General features: G+C 40.4%; 1 protein-coding gene across 1 annotated transcript in view; it reads left to right on the top strand.

Moving 5' to 3' along the window:
* DSCAM (DS cell adhesion molecule) overlaps positions 1-17,546 on the top strand; it is a 444,019-nt gene that overhangs the window by 353,636 nt on the left and 72,837 nt on the right. Inside the window, exons 16-19 of the mRNA XM_069028212.1 lie at positions 246-316; positions 6,325-6,565; positions 8,247-8,393; positions 10,096-10,251. Of these exons, the coding sequence (XP_068884313.1) occupies positions 246-316; positions 6,325-6,565; positions 8,247-8,393; positions 10,096-10,251 (615 nt within the window). The remainder of the gene's footprint in view (positions 1-245; positions 317-6,324; positions 6,566-8,246; positions 8,394-10,095; positions 10,252-17,546) is intronic.

Below are 17,546 nucleotides of genomic sequence, written 5' to 3'. Positions count from 1 at the left end.
TTCTATTCTGTTCCTTTTATGTGCCAGCTTGCTACGTTTTGGCACGTGTTGTATTTTGCTGTTGGCCAGAGATGGCACCTGCATGCAGAAGATTCCTGGCCCTGCTTTTGTTTGGTGAAGTTTTCCATGTGACACTGCCTCCAATCTCTGTGACACTGGGGTGTTAAGGTGGTGACATTTTATGTGAAATGCTGAATTCCTTGGGCCATGAGGGCCAGTTTGATGCATTTCCCTTCTCTTTCCAGCCCCTGATGGTCCACCTCAGGATGTCCAGCTTGAGCCTATATCCTCACAAAGCATCAGAGTCACCTGGAAGGTAAATACTCATGCATCCATGGACAAGATAGGCTCTGTCAGTATTTGAGTGCATTCAGGGGAGTATTATAACAACTGTGCCTTATTTATTTTATTTAGGAGAGACATTGCAGATGCCTTTGCCAAGAAATCTTAAAATATTTGCCACTGAGGGGAGCATCAGCCTTCCATTGGAGAGTAAAAGTAGCAGCTGCTTGCATTTCCTTCTTTTTTCTTTATCAGAGATAAGGTCACATGTTTAGAAAATGAACACTCACAAAATTTCACTGTGGTTCTGGGCAAAACTTCCCCAGACCATTTGAACCAGTGTGATTTTTTTTTTTCCACTGGATTTTGGGACAGATCCTTACTGCACAGGGAGAGCAGTATGCGTGTCTCAATACAGTCCATGAGAATGGATGAAGAGCAGTTAATATAAAAATATAATCAACTAGTATCATTTAAAAATCTGGCATGTCATGTGACTCAATTTTTCTAGGTTTTTCACAGTATTTTGACAATGACAGAATGTTTTAAATGCTTTGGTATGATACCAGAGGTACTTAAACCATGTTTTAAATGGTTTTGTGATATCTACTGCTTGTAGATTGTATTGGTAATTCCATATATTTACAATTCAGAAATATGTAGTATAAAGTGCTGGAGTGGTATGGTGGCATAATAATAATGATTAATTTCTATCTTGATGTTAATTACTCCTGCAAATGTAGATGATGTGGCTTTTGTCCTATTATATGGATCATTCAGAAGGTCAGGAGCAGTGAGGTTCTGCTTATTAACCAAATATCTCTGAGTGATTGGTTATTTATTGCACAATAATGAATATACTCTAGTTTTAAGCCAGTTCCTTAAAAGGCAGGTTCTGCACAGGTCACAAAAAGTGCAATGCTGGTTCTTGGATCTTGTCCACATCTTAAATTTATATCAGCATTGCTTTTCATCAAATGGTTTCCAAAACCAGAAGATATTTGTCACTAGTCACAGACTTATGTGGAGCAAAAGAAGGAGCAGCTTTTGAAGCCATGCAAGGGGGTACAGTGATTCTCAACAACAGAAATAAATGCTTAATAGGTTTTTTCTTTTGTAAACCACTTAAGAACTCCGAGTATCTGATCAAGTCAACTCTAACCTTCAAGCTTCTACGCCTGAACTTTTTTTTGTGGATTTATGGGCAGGCAGATTGAAAGGCTTTGCTTGATTTTTTAGAAAGTTCACTTTGGGGGATGTTTTTAAAAGCAGCAAGAGAAGATGGGCACCACTGGCTCACTGCTGGAGTTTATAGCTGCTGTCTGTGGTTCTGAAGGTTTGCCATTAAATTTTATAGACACAGATGTGAATAGGCAGCTACAGGGCAAGTAGAATTCCCACATCTACATTTCAGTAACTGCCTAAAATATGGTTCAGTTTGTACTTCAAGGACACTTCAAGTACAACTGAGCATGTCCTGGTCTCTGGGTGTTGTCTGAGATTGAAGGATATCAAATGAGCAGCTGGGGTTGTGTTCTCAAGATCATGTTGGGAATTTGGTTTGTGAATTCTTGTCAAGCAAAGATCAGTATCTAATACAACAAGATATTCACAGAAATGAGTTATATATTGAATATATACTTCATTAGCCTGGTCTTGTGAGCTGAAGGGAGAGATGGATTTTCACATTTTGAAATAAGCTTAAGGTGAAGTCACTGGGCAGGGTAAGAGCTTGTGAAGTCCTGATTTATTGGAAGAGTGATTTCCTGAATGACAATTTGTAAGCTGATTAAAAAAATCTTCTCTTCCCTATTAAGAAGTCCCAAACCAGGAGTGAGCTGTTTACTTCCCTTGATTTATTGCAGTTTTCTCCAGGTCAGAGCAGTTTTAGTCCATTAGTCAAAAAGGTTATTTTAAGATGGTCCCACAGACATAATCCAGTTTGGCTCCATGCTGAATCCTAACTTTTGGGTAGGTCCCTACAATGCTGTGCAGAAGGCACTCATTGAGTGAGCAATACATTGTAATTAAGAATAAAGAAATACCCCATGAGATCAATGCTATGTTGTCTTGGAAGCCAAAAAACAAGAAAAAAACCTGACCTGGGTAATTTTTATTTTGGAGGCATGTGGAGCTTTAGCCACGAAAGGCTATGATGCAATTGTACAAAAGGGATTGTGCTGAAAACGGTGGTTATATTTAAAGCTGGCAAACTTTTTTAAAATACAGTGTCAATAATGGCAAAAGGAGCAGGGAATAACACATCTATTATCTTTCATCTTGTAGTACATGCCATTTCTGCAGCTTGCTTCAGCTATAAATCTTCATTTAAAGTTTTGTCTTAGCCCACTCTTAGAAAATCCTAGTTAAGCAAAGTTGTATTGGTCTGTGATTTATTTGATCCAATTTCTGTGTGTCCACACAGAACACTGGGTTTCAGACTGAGCTGTTAAATAAAACTCACCACTTTTTGGTAGTTTAAACTGGTGCAGAGATAATGGGAATTAAACAGGAATTCTCATTTAGAAAAGAGCATGATAATATTCATTATTTTTTTCATGTAGTATTTTACATTAGGTAAATGAATCCATTAAATTTAGACATGGCCTAATTCCTTCTCCTCTTTATTCCTATTTACACACACACAAAACTATGGAGTGTCCTACTTTACAAAAGTCATTGATACCCTGTTTTACAAAATATTGAATTTTGTGAGAAAAAAAAGTAAGGTCATGGACTGAAACTTTTTTTCCTAAAGTTCTATGGTTACTGGCAAGGTTTACAATATTTTTCCCCAAGAACACTAAATTGCTTCACTCAAAATTTCTACCAAAAATATGTCTATACATCAGAAGGATTATTTATCAAATGAGTTATGTGTGCAAAAAGTCAACTGAAAATGAAGTATTCAGGTCATAATAACAAGGAACATTGGAATTGTTGTGAAGCAGAACATTCCAATGCTTTGCCCTGAAGTGACTTGGAGTTTGTTTTATACTGTGTAATGTTTCAAAGTGAAAAAATGAAAAAAAAAAAAAAAGGTAGAAAAAAAAAGTAAAATGTTAATATTTTATTTAAAGAAAAACAATTCCTTGACTTAAAACAATTATGAAGAAATTCGTGAAAATTTCAAAGTTTGTCATTTTATCCCCATTCAAAGTGAGAAAGTATAATTGCAGAATTCTCAGTGAAGAGGCTGTTGTGGCTGCTTTGTTCAAACTGTTTGGAAGTCAATTTGTTGTCAATCAAGATGAGCAGAGGGATGGAGCAGCTCTGCTGGGAGGAAAGGCTGCCAGAGCTGGGATTGTTCAGCCTGGAGAGGAGAAGCTTTGGGGTGAGCTCAGGGTGGCCTTGCAGGGCCTGAAGGAGCTGCAGGAAAGCTGGAGAGAGACAATTGCCAAGGGCTGGAGGGCCAGGAGCCAGGGAATGGCTTCCCAGTGCCAGAGGGCAGGGCTGGATGGGAGATTGGGCAGGAATTGTTCCCTGGCAGGGTGGGCAGGCCCTGGCACAGGGTGCCCAGAGCAGCTGGGGCTGCCCCTGGATCCCTGGCAGTGCCCAAGGCCAGGCTGGACATTGGGGCTTGGAGCAGCCTGGCACAGTGGGAGGTGTCCCTGCCATGGCAGGGGTGGGGCTGGGTGATCTTTAAGGTCCCTTCCCACCCAAGTGATTCTATGAAGATATCTGAAGTCAAACAAAGACAAAAATCTGACCTTAGTTTCCACCCCACAGACCCACCTAAAAATACCTCCTTCTCCAAACATTTAAAGATCCCAAAGCCATGGAATTGTCCAGAATAAGTTACACACAAAGAGCTCTGATATTAAAACAACCTCTATGTTTCTAAAGGAGTTAGGGAGCGTTTGACAAAAGAAACCAGAGAAATATTCAAACAGGAAACAATTATACTCTTAGATTCCCAAAATCCCATCCTTATCCCTGCAGTGTGACTTACAAGGATCTCAAGAACTGAATCTGCTGATTTGGTCAGCTATGTCTGATCACAGTAATACAATGGGCATTTGACACTGACCGTGCCCTGGTTACACCTCCCCTGCTGGGGGAGAATTTGAGAGTCTTTGCCAGGAGTTCAAGAGATGAATGGTGCTATCAGCCTTCTGTGCTTTCAGATAGTTGTTTATGAAGTCTTATCAGAGAAATAGAGCCACTTAACGTGACCCAGACATAGCACAGAGCAGAGAATGCAGGAGAATGCCCAATTATCAAGATTTACACAGTCTTTTAAAGGTAAATTAACCAATGGTCACTAAAAGTGTAGATTATTTTTACTTTTCCACCAATGTAGAAGAAATAATCTAGTCATGACGACAGGAACTGCGGAATTCTTTATCCAATCATTCCAAACTACTTCTATTACAGAATATGGAGTAATAGATGAAGAAGAAGGTCTGGAGAACAACAACAATCCTCCATTTTGAAGTTTCTTGCTTTTGTCTATTTACTACATTAACAAACTCAAATCTTCTAAATTTTTCACCCTGTGACAATCTTACATAATATTCTATCACCTAGTTCACAGCAGTGTAGATTCTAATTCTTCCCAGAGGGTAGGCAATTTTCTCCAAGGACGAAGGTCAAAAACAGTGTTGTCCAGGGGGGTCGAACCCTTCAAAACAGGCAGAGAAACATTCCCTTCACTCTGGGTTCCTACAGGCATTGTATCCTCACTTTGAGTTCTGTGTCTGTTTCTCAAGGCAGGAGGGAGAAAAAAAAACATCTGAAGAGATCATTCAATCAGTCAGTTCCATACAGTGACACACATTTTAAATTTGAAAGGGTGCTGGCTTTTGCAGAGAAATGATTCAATGATAGCAGATGAAGGCAAATCCCACCCTGGTTTTATTATCTCCAGTGAGACTTTTGGCCAGTGGACTATAAACTCTCCAAAACAGGCAGGTCCTGTGGCAGAAATGAGTTTTTCTTGAGAATCTGTTCCTCAGGAGATTTAATGGGAGTAGACGAAGTTGCTGCCTCTGCCACTCCAACCCTTTGCAGATAAACTGTGTCACAAAGACCTTTTTATGGGCCAGTGGAATAGATGAGCTTGTGGGCATCTGTTGGGAATTTGAAAGAGGTTTGGAGGATTGGAAAGAGATTTTTGCTCCTGGGTTACAAACTGTGCCTTAAAATGCTTATACTAATTATGCCTCGTATACATAGAAAATCAGGCAGGAACATTATCATATATTGAAATTAGTCCAATATTATTTAAATAGAATTTTAATAGGTGTTGCTGTCAATAACAAGCTTTTTCCCTGAGCTGAAAACCCCTGCTTTGCACTAGATCCCCTTTTATATTGCAGAGCACACAAATGACTTCCACTAGTCAGGACCAGGGAATCTTCCACTGTGACTGAGAAATGTGGCACATAATTATGGCCCAACCATTTTGTGCTGTCCATATCCCTGAATGCCAGATATATTGCAGCTATTCAGTATGCAAATCCCTGCTTTCCAAATCATTGTTGCCTCCAGCACTCGTTATCTAATCATCTTTCTCCACTACACACTGAATGAACAGAAGCACATTTCAAAGTGCAGCATAAAATTTTCCTAATGCATGGGACTGAATAAACTCCTGTGACTGCCTTGCACAGATCAGTAAATGCCCTCCTAAAGGTTCAGTGAATGGTGGGGGCTCCTGACAAAAACACAATTAGTAGTGAATGGTGGCCTGGAATGCAAATATACCCTTATCAGCTCAGCTTGGATTGATTCACCTGAAAAGAGAACAAAACATCATAAATTCAAACTCAAGAGTGTCTCTTAATCAGATTTTTTGTGCATGAACCATTTAAAGGTCTTTTGGCACAGATTTGAAAGAATCCCACCTGAAATTTATATCATTGATAAAAGCAGCTTCTTCATGTGCAGGGAGTATTTTTGAATTTTTACCTAGAAATAGATTTGCATTCAGTAAGAAAAAAAAAAAGGTTAAACTTGTCCATTTTTCAAAACTTTTAGGGGGACCAGCATAACTTTGGATGTGTGCACTCAATGTGTAACTTTCCGTTTTCTGTTTAGGCTCCCAAGAAGCATTTGCAGAATGGAATTATCCGTGGGTACCAGATAGGTTATCGGGAGTACAGCGCGGGGGGAAACTTCCAGTTCAACATCATCAGCATCGACACCACTGGGGACAGTGAGGTTTATACACTGAATAACCTGAAAAAGTTCACCCAGTATGGCATGGTGGTGCAGGCCTGTAACCGGGCTGGCATCGGACCTTCTTCTCAGGAAATCATCACCACAACTCTTGAGGACGGTAGGTCCTTGGCAAACAACTCTCATGGGACACATCATTATTATTATTATTATTATTATTATTATTATTATTATTATTATTATTATTACTATTACTATTACTATAACTATTTTCTGTCTTTTTACCTTGTTGCATTTGTTGTTTGATTGGTGATAATCAAAGTAGGGATGATAAAAGACTAAACATTAGATAGAAAGGTGCAAGAGAAGAGTCTGGTCCAGGAGCTTGTCTGATTTTCATTGCAAGAGTGACTTTATTTTACCAGGTAAATAAAAACTGTACTAATGTGATATATCCTGCTGTGAATGATGTTGACTGAGACCAAAACTTTCATTAAGAAGCCAAATGCTTTGGTGTTCACATATTTGCAAATTTTGTGACCTCATCATTGCTACAGAGTCATGTCATCATAGTTTTGAGAAGTGAAACTCTGAAAGGTGAAGCAATATTGTTATTTTTGTTGGATTTCTTTTGTTTTCTAATGAATCTGCTGCGTAACCAGAGCTCTTGCACCGCACAGTCTTGTCAGTATTAAAAGAGATGTGTGTTTTACTAAGGCTATCCAGACCACTGACAGAAAAATCATTCCTATTTCAGGCAAAATTCAGCCTGTCTAATCCAAGGAAGAATATAGATTTTTTTTTTTTCCAAACTGCATAAAAAGTACTTCTCAAACAATGAGAGGGAGTCCTCTAGTGGAAAAAGAGAATGATCCCAGACCCAAAAAAAAAGCGTTCTGTATTTTAGAGGAGTATAACAGCAGATAATAATCCTAAAGGCAGTGCAGGATTTTCAGTTACTGTAAAGCAACACCAGTACCCTGAAACCAGTGCCAGCTTGGAATGTGACTTTTCAATGGACAAAATGGAATATCAGACATCTTAAATCCTCAAGAGGCTCAGATTTTGAGGCAAGCTTTTCATAAAAGGCTGATAGGTGTTATTTTCTCTAAACATTTCTAGGCATAGCTCACTGCCAGACCTCACAGGGAAGTATGCTCACACAGGCATATATTTTATATTATAAAAATGGGATTTTTTTTCCTCATAATCCAGCTTGCTTGATGTTCCTGGAATTTTTTTTGGTTGTCACTCAGTTTTGCGTCCCTCTTAGAATTAAAGATGCCACACGCTTTAAAAGCAATGCCAGTTACTAATTCTGCTGTATTGCTTTGACAATAAAAGGCCAACAGAAAATGCCTTAGATTTGGTTGACTTTTTCCAGTTTTTCCAAATGTCCATTAAAATCTTTTATGACCATTTTTTCCTATGTTTTTTAAAGAAGTGCTCACTTTCTTTCTCCCTCCACCAAATTTAGAAGGACGTTAGAATTGTCCACAAAGATACAAATTGGGCTGTAAACTCTGAAAAATATGTTTAAATTACTTACAGAATGTTCTGCACATTTCAGTTCCACGTTTATCTTTCAAAAGAAGCAACAAAAAGCCTTTTAAAAGGCAAGTCAGCAAGTGGGGACACAGTACATCAAAAGTCATTCCAGGGAAAACAGCTGCACTTGCAGAAACATGTGGATTATAGCAAGAATAAAGGTTTTGCATTGTTAGAAGTGTGTAATGGTAATTAAATATTGTGTGGTGGGATAGCAGTGAAAATAAAGGGTAGCTAAAAGATTAATATTGAGTTGTATCCAGTGTATTAAAATGGTGAATCTCTTATTCCAGTGCCCAGTTGCCCTCCAGGGAATGTGCAAGCCACTGCCACGTCCCCAGAAACCATCTCCATTTCCTGGTCAACGCTGGCAAAGGAAACCCTGAATGGGATCCTGCAGGGATTCAGGGTTATCTACTGGGCCAACCTCTTGGATGGAGGTGAGAGGAACCAATCCATTACCAAGTAAAAAGCTGTATGTGGCCTTCATATAATTTTCTCTCTGCTGTGAAGGCATTTTACTCCCTTTCTCTTTGGTTTAGAGAAAACTTTGTCTACCTGTGAGGAAGCAATAATTTTTCCTAATTTAACAGAGCGGCAAAGCTGCCTGGAGGAACCTCAGGGAAGGCTCCCACCATGGGTTTGCAACACTCCTGTGGTACCCAACATCACCTGAGCAAATTTCACCTCAGTTGCAGAGTCCAAAATTGGGTTTTTTTAAAAGAATGGTGACATGGATCTACAAAAAAACAACCCAGACCTGATTTTCACTCTTATTTGGTTGGTTATCTCTTTGCCTACTCGATACACTATTGCTTCTTTTTTGATAGGACACTTTTCATCTCCATAGCTGAGGGCAAAAGAAGGAAGTGTTTTCAGGAAAATCTCATTATTTCCATGCCAGTCTCTTCTGTTGTGTTTTGTATTCTTAGCATAATTCCTGGGGAAATAGGCTCCAGAGCAGAGACTGAGTGAAAGGATCAAAGGAGAAATGTGATGCCTTACTAATCTTCAATTTATTGCCTGATGATAATTGCACGTATGGCCCTTTCTTGTAAATTAAACAAATTAGTAGGTTTGAGATGCACGTGACTTTATTCCTACTTGCCCTGTGGATTTTTCACAGTTCTCTCCCTTCTTTTTCTTTCATCCACCACAACCACAGTTCAGTCTAACCTGCAATTGTGCAAATCCTGGCCTCTGTTAGTGTGGACAAGGGAATTCAGAGTGGAAATGTAACCCAGAGGCCCATTGTCACTGCTGGTAGTGGTAGACTCAAAAATATTTGGAAATCACCACCAATTTCTTTAAAAATACAGATGAAAAATGCATGAGAAGCATACAGAAAAATGTAGATATGTAGGGTATAAAATTAAATGTTTACAGTGACGCCTGTAGTTTTGGATCAGATCCTATGTGGATGTTATCACATCTAAGCTCCTATGTGATGTCCCACAACGTGATGAAAAAAGATGATGTTCATGCCATGCTTAAAACTGGATTTTCTTCATTTATTCAGCTTTATTTGCTGCCCTAAATATGTTTAAAGCTTTTTTGCCATATGGGTTGTACTTCTTAGCTTGCTGCAAAAAAAAAAGATTCATATGAAGTGCATCATCTTCCTGCAAGTAAATCTGATTTTACTGTTCAAATCTATTGTTAGCCAGTATTGCTGTTATCAAGTGCTTTGCAGCAGCACTTGCTGCATATTTTAAAATAAAGGGGACTTTTTCTTCATTTTCCTGATGAGAAATGGTCTTTCTCATAACCAGAAAATCTTTATGAAGATAACCGACGTTCTCATTTTTTTTCTTTAGGGGATGTTTCGCAATAATCTCCTCTTGCTATCTGTTCTTTATGAAAAATCTCATTGCTTGTAGAATTTCTTCAATTCTCTTCATCATATTTTTTTTAAAATTGCAACAAAAAAAAAGGAGTTTGAAAATGAAAAGTGGGTCTTCTTCAAGTGGTAAGAAGTCAGGACATAAATGAATCCATTTTAATTCATTATCATTCATTGCTGTTCTGTAATAACGAAGCATTACTTGTCTGGTACACCCAATATTTCCACGGCAAATATCAACACCTGGGAGGAGAGTGAACTTGGCAATAACTCCACTTCCTTTTTATTTTGTTTTATAGAGCTGGGAGAGATAAAGAATGTCACTACTACCCAGCCATCCCTGGAGCTGGATGGCCTGGAAAAATACACCAACTACAGCATCCAGGTGCTGGCTTTTACCCGAGCTGGGGATGGAGTGAGGAGCGAGCAGATCTTCACCCGCACCAAAGAGGATGGTAAGGAGTGAAAGCATTTTCCATTCTCACTTCCAGGAGATGTTCATGTGTCTCAGGCAGATACTGTGTACAGACATGCAGAGATTGAGAACCCAGCCCTGGGCCCAGCACAGGGAGGACGTGGAGCTGCTGGAGAGAGGCCAGAGGAGGCTCCAGGATGAGCAGAGGGCTGGAGCAGCTCTGCTGGGAGGAAAGGCTGCCAGAGCTGGGATTGTTCAGCCTGGAGAGGAGAAGCTTTGGGGTGAGCTCAGGGTGGCCTTGCAGGGCCTGAAGGAGCTGCAGGAAAGCTGGAGAGAGACAATTGCCAAGGGCTGGAGGGCCAGGAGCCAGGGAATGGCTTCCCAGTGCCAGAGGGCAGGGCTGGGTGGGAGATTGGGCAGGAATTGTTCCCTGGGAGGGTGGGCAGGCCCTGGCACAGGGTGCCCAGAGCAGCTGGGGCTGCCCCTGGATCCCTGGCAGTGCCCAAGGCCAGGCTGGACATTGGGGCTTGGAGCAGCCTGGCACAGTGGAAGGTGTCCCTGCCCATGGCAAGGGCTGGAACAGATAATCTTTAAGGTCCCTCCCTATCCCAGCCACTTGGTGATTCTGTGAAAATGAGGAAGTGAGGAGAGACAATTCTGGGACTATTTATATAACTTATATCCCACTAAGAATATTTTCTCAGTATATATATATAAAAGTCCTCCAAATACATCTTCTCTCAAAAGAAAAATAAAGAACAAAAATGTCTTACCTTTGTTCCTAGACCAAAGCATGGAAAATTCAATTCCTAATGCTGAAAGGTAAAGGAAACTTTTAATCATACACAGGTACAGACACGTGAGATTCCATAATCACTTTCTTGTAATTGTAACTATTATAATCAATTCAGGTCGCTCCGTAGGATGCCATGCACTGATCTATTTCTGAAGGACTAGAATTTCAAATTCAGGGGAGGTTTTGTCCCTAACCTTTTTAATGCCTTGAAAACACTGTGAGATGTACATATATATTTTTGGATACCCTAAATGCTTTTGGAAATCTGGATAAAGAATTTTCGTGGCACAGATGAAAGTGCCCACAGTCCTATCAATTGAGGTTACTTGAATAATGTTTGATTGGTAAATTCTCCTATGAGTTATGCAATATGTTTTCAAGGAAATTAGTCAATGGATTTTTCTTTCTTATTTCTCCACTTTATTGGTCACTTGTGAATAAATGAATATATTTGCCAACTTTTTTTATTTGTAATGAGATTTACAAAAGTGGCAAGGGAGCATGTTGAGTAGATTAACTGGCTTGATGAACTTTTGGTGCTTTTTTGCCAATAAAAGATTACTTGATGAAAGTTACCAGTTTTTTTCCAATAAAGTATTAAGGGGCTCGTTCTAAAATTTACATGCATTCTAAGGTCATGTGCCCCCAGCTGTGGTTGTATTCAGGGGATGCAGTAAATGAAAATTGCTGAGCTCTAGACTTGAGTGTCTCAAACACTGAATGTTCTGATCCCAGCCTAAAGTCCTTTAGTAACTACTTTGAAGCACCCAAGTCCTGAGTCAGATGCTCTTGGGACACCCAGTGCTTGGAAGTAGAGGGTTTTATTTCCATGAAAAAATCTGAAATGTAAGAGAACTGTAAAACACATGCTGCATTTTCAAGTTACTTTTTGTCAAGTAGATCCCAGCATAACAAACCTTCCCCTGAACTCTCTCTGAACACAAAGGCTCTCAACCCTGAGCCTTTGAAGTGGGACTTATAGCACCAGGAGCCAGGGGCAATGTCCCACATTGCTCCAGGAGCTTGGGGACAGGCTGGTCTTGGGGACATCTGGTTCATGTCAGAAGGCTCAAATATTTCTTCTTCTTTTCTTTTTTTTTTTTTTTTTTCCCTTAGCCCATCTCTTCCTCATTTGCTCATCCTTAATTCTTGGTGGTGGCTCTTTTGCTCTCTCCATCTCCAGGCCCTGATGAGGGGAGTACATTGCCTCAGACTGTGTTTGGCAGCTGTGCAAAGGCTCATCTCTCATCTTTAATCCTCCTGGCAGCTCGGCAATAACTCGCCCTGAGGCAGCCTGACTAACCTTTTCAGAGATTTCCTCATGCCTCACACTGGTTCCATTCATTAAATCTTTTGTCCAGAAAACTAAATGGAAAGGTGTTCCAGAAAATACAATGATTTCATGTTCATCTTCAGCTTCACAACTTTTTATTAAGGGCAGGAACAGTTTTGAGTGGAATATACAGAGACCTGCAGTTAAGCATAAGCCAAACCCAAAATCCTGGATCTAAACCTCCTGAAGGGTGTGGAAGTTAAAGAGGAAAAGAGCATTCACATTGCCAAACTCCATGCACCAAACAGGTGCCTCATTCCTCAGAAGAAGGGATATTTCTACTGTAATTTTCTAAGGAAAAGTGTCCTGTAGAGGATTATTCAGTTGGACTAATTCCAGTGCACCTAAAAGATCCTGCCCTGAAGTGAGTTGAAGCACTCTCTTGGCATGTGAAGTAAATTAATTGGAATCTTAACAGAGCCTAGAACTGGAAACCTTCTTTCTCTGCTCCCAGACCTTATCTGGCTAAAATTATGACACAAGATATTCCACCCTCCTCTAATAAAATGTGTAAATCTGGGATATTTTTCAGTGGCTGCCAAGCCCTCCACATCATTATTGCTATGAGGCCAAATCACATCATTAATTCCTTTCCCTTTTTTTCATTATTTTTTACATGAGAGGAAACTTTTCTTTGTAAAATCAATGGTGCAGCATTTTCCACTGCTGCTGGAAAAGCCAGCTGTGGCCTCCTGTGACTTCTCTGTTGGTGTTCAGCTAAAGACAGCAGCCCAAAATTTCTCTAGCAGGCTTGAAATCTCCGGTGGGGCAAAATAAGGGTAACCCAGGGATGGAATGAGTTGATGCTTTGATTTCTTGTAATGTTTGATACTGATTTTAGACACCAGAGGTCAGACACTGCTGCTGATCAGCAAAGGAAATGGGAACAACTCGAGCAAATAATAGGAAATGAGCTTTCAAGAAATGAGCTTTCCTTTCAATGTGGTCATGTTTGTGGGTTTTATCTAGCTTCCCCCCCCCCCCCCCCCCTTTCTGAAAGCTGACTTCAGAAAAAGATGCTGCTCCTTTTGGAGTTCCTCCTGGTAGAAAAATAAGCCAAGCAGAAAAGTCCAATTTTTAAAAATTCATTGTGGTTTTGTCCCTTACCTTTTCCACTTTATAGTTTCTAATAAGCTGCTCATCCTCTTCACCTGGAGACTTGATTTAATAAACCATTCTAAATTAAAGGAGCTCTTCCAGTTCTTTTCCCCACTGAGATCAAAATGCAGTTTGAAAAGCTTCTCCATTTTGTAGCAAGAGGGAGTGTGTGTGACAAATTTCCTCTCTGCTCCTGTGCTGCAAATGCAATATGAGAAAACTACAAGCTGAAGCAAGGAATTTGCTGCCTGAACAAGCCTGAAACATGACACAGCACCTTGGCTGGCAGCAGTGCCCTGACCTTGAGCAGACCATGGGATGACACAGAGCCCAGAGCCCCCATCCCAGGAAAGCTTCCTGCAGTTGGGAATTTGGTCTGGGTCTGTCAGAGGTGGCATCTGGGCTCTCTGTGACACATTTAGATGCACATTTCTCTCTTGTATCTTTTTTTTTTTTTTTTGAGAAAATGCATTCCTGTGCACAGCAAGCTGTTTGTGTGCCACAGGCTTTGCAGCAGTGCTGTGCTTCCAGCTTTCTGGCATTCAGAGCCAGGGAAAAGCTGCAGCAAGGAGGAAGGAAAAATAGTAGCAAATCCCTCTGCCAGCCCCATTCTGCCTGAATCCAGAGAGATTTTCCTCCTCTCCTCTCTCTCCCTGGACACCAGGCTTCCTGGCCATTGGCATGAGAGGCACAGACAGCATCTGACAAGCTTTACATTTATTCCAAAATGATTAAGCATAAATCCAATCAGGTGCATGTTCAGTACTCCTTGGAGCAGAGCTCTGCTTGGGCTTGTCCAGCTGATGATGGTGACTGGCCTCTGTGATGGAAAATTGCCCTTGATGACCCCTTAATGCTTTATTTTTTTTCCTAGAGTCAAAGATCTCCAATTTTATCTTCTTGACTACGAAGCAAAAGGCACAGAATAATAAATGTTCCCCTTGGGAAACTGGCAGGATTTGATAGAAATCATGTGCTTAATATGAGGCCAGTTCAGAGTAAATTCACATGTGGATGTGTTTTGGCTGGCATAGATGCACATTGGAGGTGGGATATCTACATGAACAAACAGGCAGCAGTCAGGAGTTGATTTTATTTTGATTTTTCTAAGTGCAACCAGCAATGGAGTGGTCCTGTGGCGGGCAGAATTAAAAGCCTGTTACAGAACAGGGCTCAGATTTCTGATTTATGGGCAATATCACTCTTAAATGCACCACAGTCTGTGCATTTGCCTCCCTGATGCTCAGTACTGTGAAGAAAAATGGTGATAATCTCTCTGCTTATGAAAAGGAGAATGAGAAAATTCCTGGAGCTCCTCCCCATTATCTGGCACATCTAAATGCTGTTTCCCAGCCCTGTCGTATCAGGATAATTGCCTGCTCTGCTTTAGCATTTCACTTGCACTGTCAGGAATACAAAGTGTTCTCCTCCACATGAAAGCAGGATGCTATTTCCGTGTTTTTCAAAGCCTTGCTAGCTGGAGAATGAGGCCATCTTTGATCTTAAATTTGCCACATCTGCTCCCTGGAAGGCTGCAAAGTTGTTTAGAAGCAGTCCTCAGCTTCTCTGTGCTCAGCCCAGGCTGTTCTCTGGCCTCTCACCATAATTTTACCCCTGGTGACCATGCGAAAAAAAAAAAAAATGAACAATGGCATTATGCACATTTAGTTTGTCTTTTTGGGAGCTGTGGGAATCAGTGTGCTGAAAATAAAGGTCCATGGAGAATTCAGCAAGACAGCTCAGGTCTCCTGATACTGCTGGTTTATAGTGACTGAAGCCTGTAAGTCTGGGGATGCAATGGCAGTGAGGGAAATACCTTAAGTTTGCTTGGCAAGACTCAGGATTTTCCTCTCCAGGATGAGACAGGCACCACATTCCCCAACCACGACTCCTTCAGATGCTCAAGGAACCCAGTCTAGTAAGAAATGTTTCAATTAATGCTGAGATAACTCATATGAGGTCCAGGGGATGGGTTTGACCAGTGACTTTACCCTCTGGATAGAGGACAGTAGTGGTCTGTAAGGCAACAGATGAGATTCTGCAGGATTCTGGCTGAGGAAATATAAACACTTCCACACACACAGTGGAATGGCACACAGCTTTCATGTGCACAACCCAGCAGTGCAGCAAAAAGAGGACCAATAAATGAATTTTCAGAATAATTTTTGCGTCACTGTAAAAAATTCTGCCTGGTTCCAACCCAAGGAGATGGAGGGGTCCTTGGGTTGGAAATTTCATTTTTACATCTCTTCCTGACTTTCTCTCTGGCCCCTCTTTCTGCTGGTCTCACACCAGACAGCAACACAGCAATGACAAGCAATGTTTCCCACATAGACCCAATGATTGGAAAATGCCAGATGAATTCTGAGTTAATCCCTCAACAGTCGACAGCCATGACCAATTACCATCAGAACCTGTCCCTATAGATCACACCCTAATTTAACAATAAATTGCATTAACCTCATCCATCTATTTGCAGTGATTTCCAGAAAACATTGCTATCCATAAAGGAATCCTCCTGTGGGTTAGGTAATTACCCTGGAGAGCCAGCTTTCACTCTTCAGCAGCAGGAGCAAATAGCATTTCTAATGAGCTGGGTATAAATAACAAGTTGGATGCTGTCAAGCATCAATATTTACTCTGCATTGGATAGAGCTGCTAACTGAATTAGCCCCTTTGCAGCAAGGGGCTGGGTTTGCATGCCATTATCATCATGACGTTCTCACTTGCTGCCTAATTAGCTCTCTCAGCACACTATAAATAGAAAATGCACATCCAGAGACGTTGCACTGAGTGGTGCCTGTCAGTTTTCTCACATCTTCCAGAAGCACCTATGCAGATATAAAATTGAGGGTCACCTCACTTTTTTTTTTTACACAAAGCTGAGCAAATTTAGATCCCAGGCTGGCTGGCTGGATTCTCTTTATGAGCAAAGTTCTGTAGCATCAAAATTTCTGCTTGCTTAATTGAGGCACAACAAAGATTCAGAACTTATATATGAATATCAGCTTGCTGGACAAGGGATTTTGCATCTGAATTGCACAATATCTGTTTTCTGTGAAAATAAAGAAAGCTGATCAGGCATTGCTATGGTAATTTCACTGGAAATTTTAACATTTTGGTAGTTTTACTTGAAATCAGACGAAAATATCAGATTTCTCATGAAGCAGTAGTTCTGTAGAGAAGAGTCCAGAGAATGGTTTCGTTTTGTCTTTCATAACCTATGCAGCAATTATCAATACAACATATCTATTTTAATAATTTGACTTGAATATTGACCACATGCAGAGCTAAAATATCTTTCAAATAATTTATTTTCCTGGTTTTTAAAACATTTTCAAATATTTTTACAAAAGTTGTGTATTTCAGGAAATTTTAAACCCATTTATTCTGATGTTAAATGTAGCCCTTGTTTTGTTTAAGTACAAGCTTGTGTGTAAAGTGATATTCCAGCATGCAAGAAAAAAAAATCTAGCAATTTTGCACATTAGTGAGAGTGTTTCCAAAGTTGGAGAACACTGTACAGTGTAATGTGTGCTTGAAAAACAACATATGCTCATGAAATTAAAACCTTTCCCAAAATGCAAGGCTGCAAAGGGATGTAGTTGAGATTACGCAGCAAGATTTTAGTATTTCCAAGCTGAAGCTTTTTCCACATGGCCTTAGACAGGAGGTTTGGGGGTTTTTAGCTCTTTCTCTGTGATAATTTTTGATGCCTTATATAGATAGCTGCTGTAATTAGAGAAATAGCTGTGTGTTCATATTGCAGGGCCAGAGAGAGGTCTGAGCTGTGAAGGGCAGGGCGAGGGACAAAGATTCTGTGTGGTGTCTGCTCACACATCGTGGCACTTGCTGGCCGTGGGTCACGTCAGGCAGTGCTCGTTTACACTCCACTTCATTAAATTCACAGCTCTGCTCTGGATGTCCATTAAACTGTCCACATGTGTATTATTTATAACAGTTTGGCATGGGTTGTCTGTTCAAAGCTGGTAATTTATAATAATGTGTTGTTTGGCAATTTCAGTGACCACAGACAAAATATTTTCACGTGTGCATTTGGGTCCCAACTGAAAGGGGAAATTTAGGTTAGATCTAGGGAAGGAATTTT

This window comes from Aphelocoma coerulescens, chromosome 1, assembly GCF_041296385.1.
Source record: "Aphelocoma coerulescens isolate FSJ_1873_10779 chromosome 1, UR_Acoe_1.0, whole genome shotgun sequence".
In the NCBI taxonomy this organism is placed as follows: domain Eukaryota; kingdom Metazoa; phylum Chordata; class Aves; order Passeriformes; family Corvidae; genus Aphelocoma; species Aphelocoma coerulescens.
Note: the sequence above shows the minus strand (reverse complement) of the source record. Positions and strands in the feature narration are given on the sequence as shown.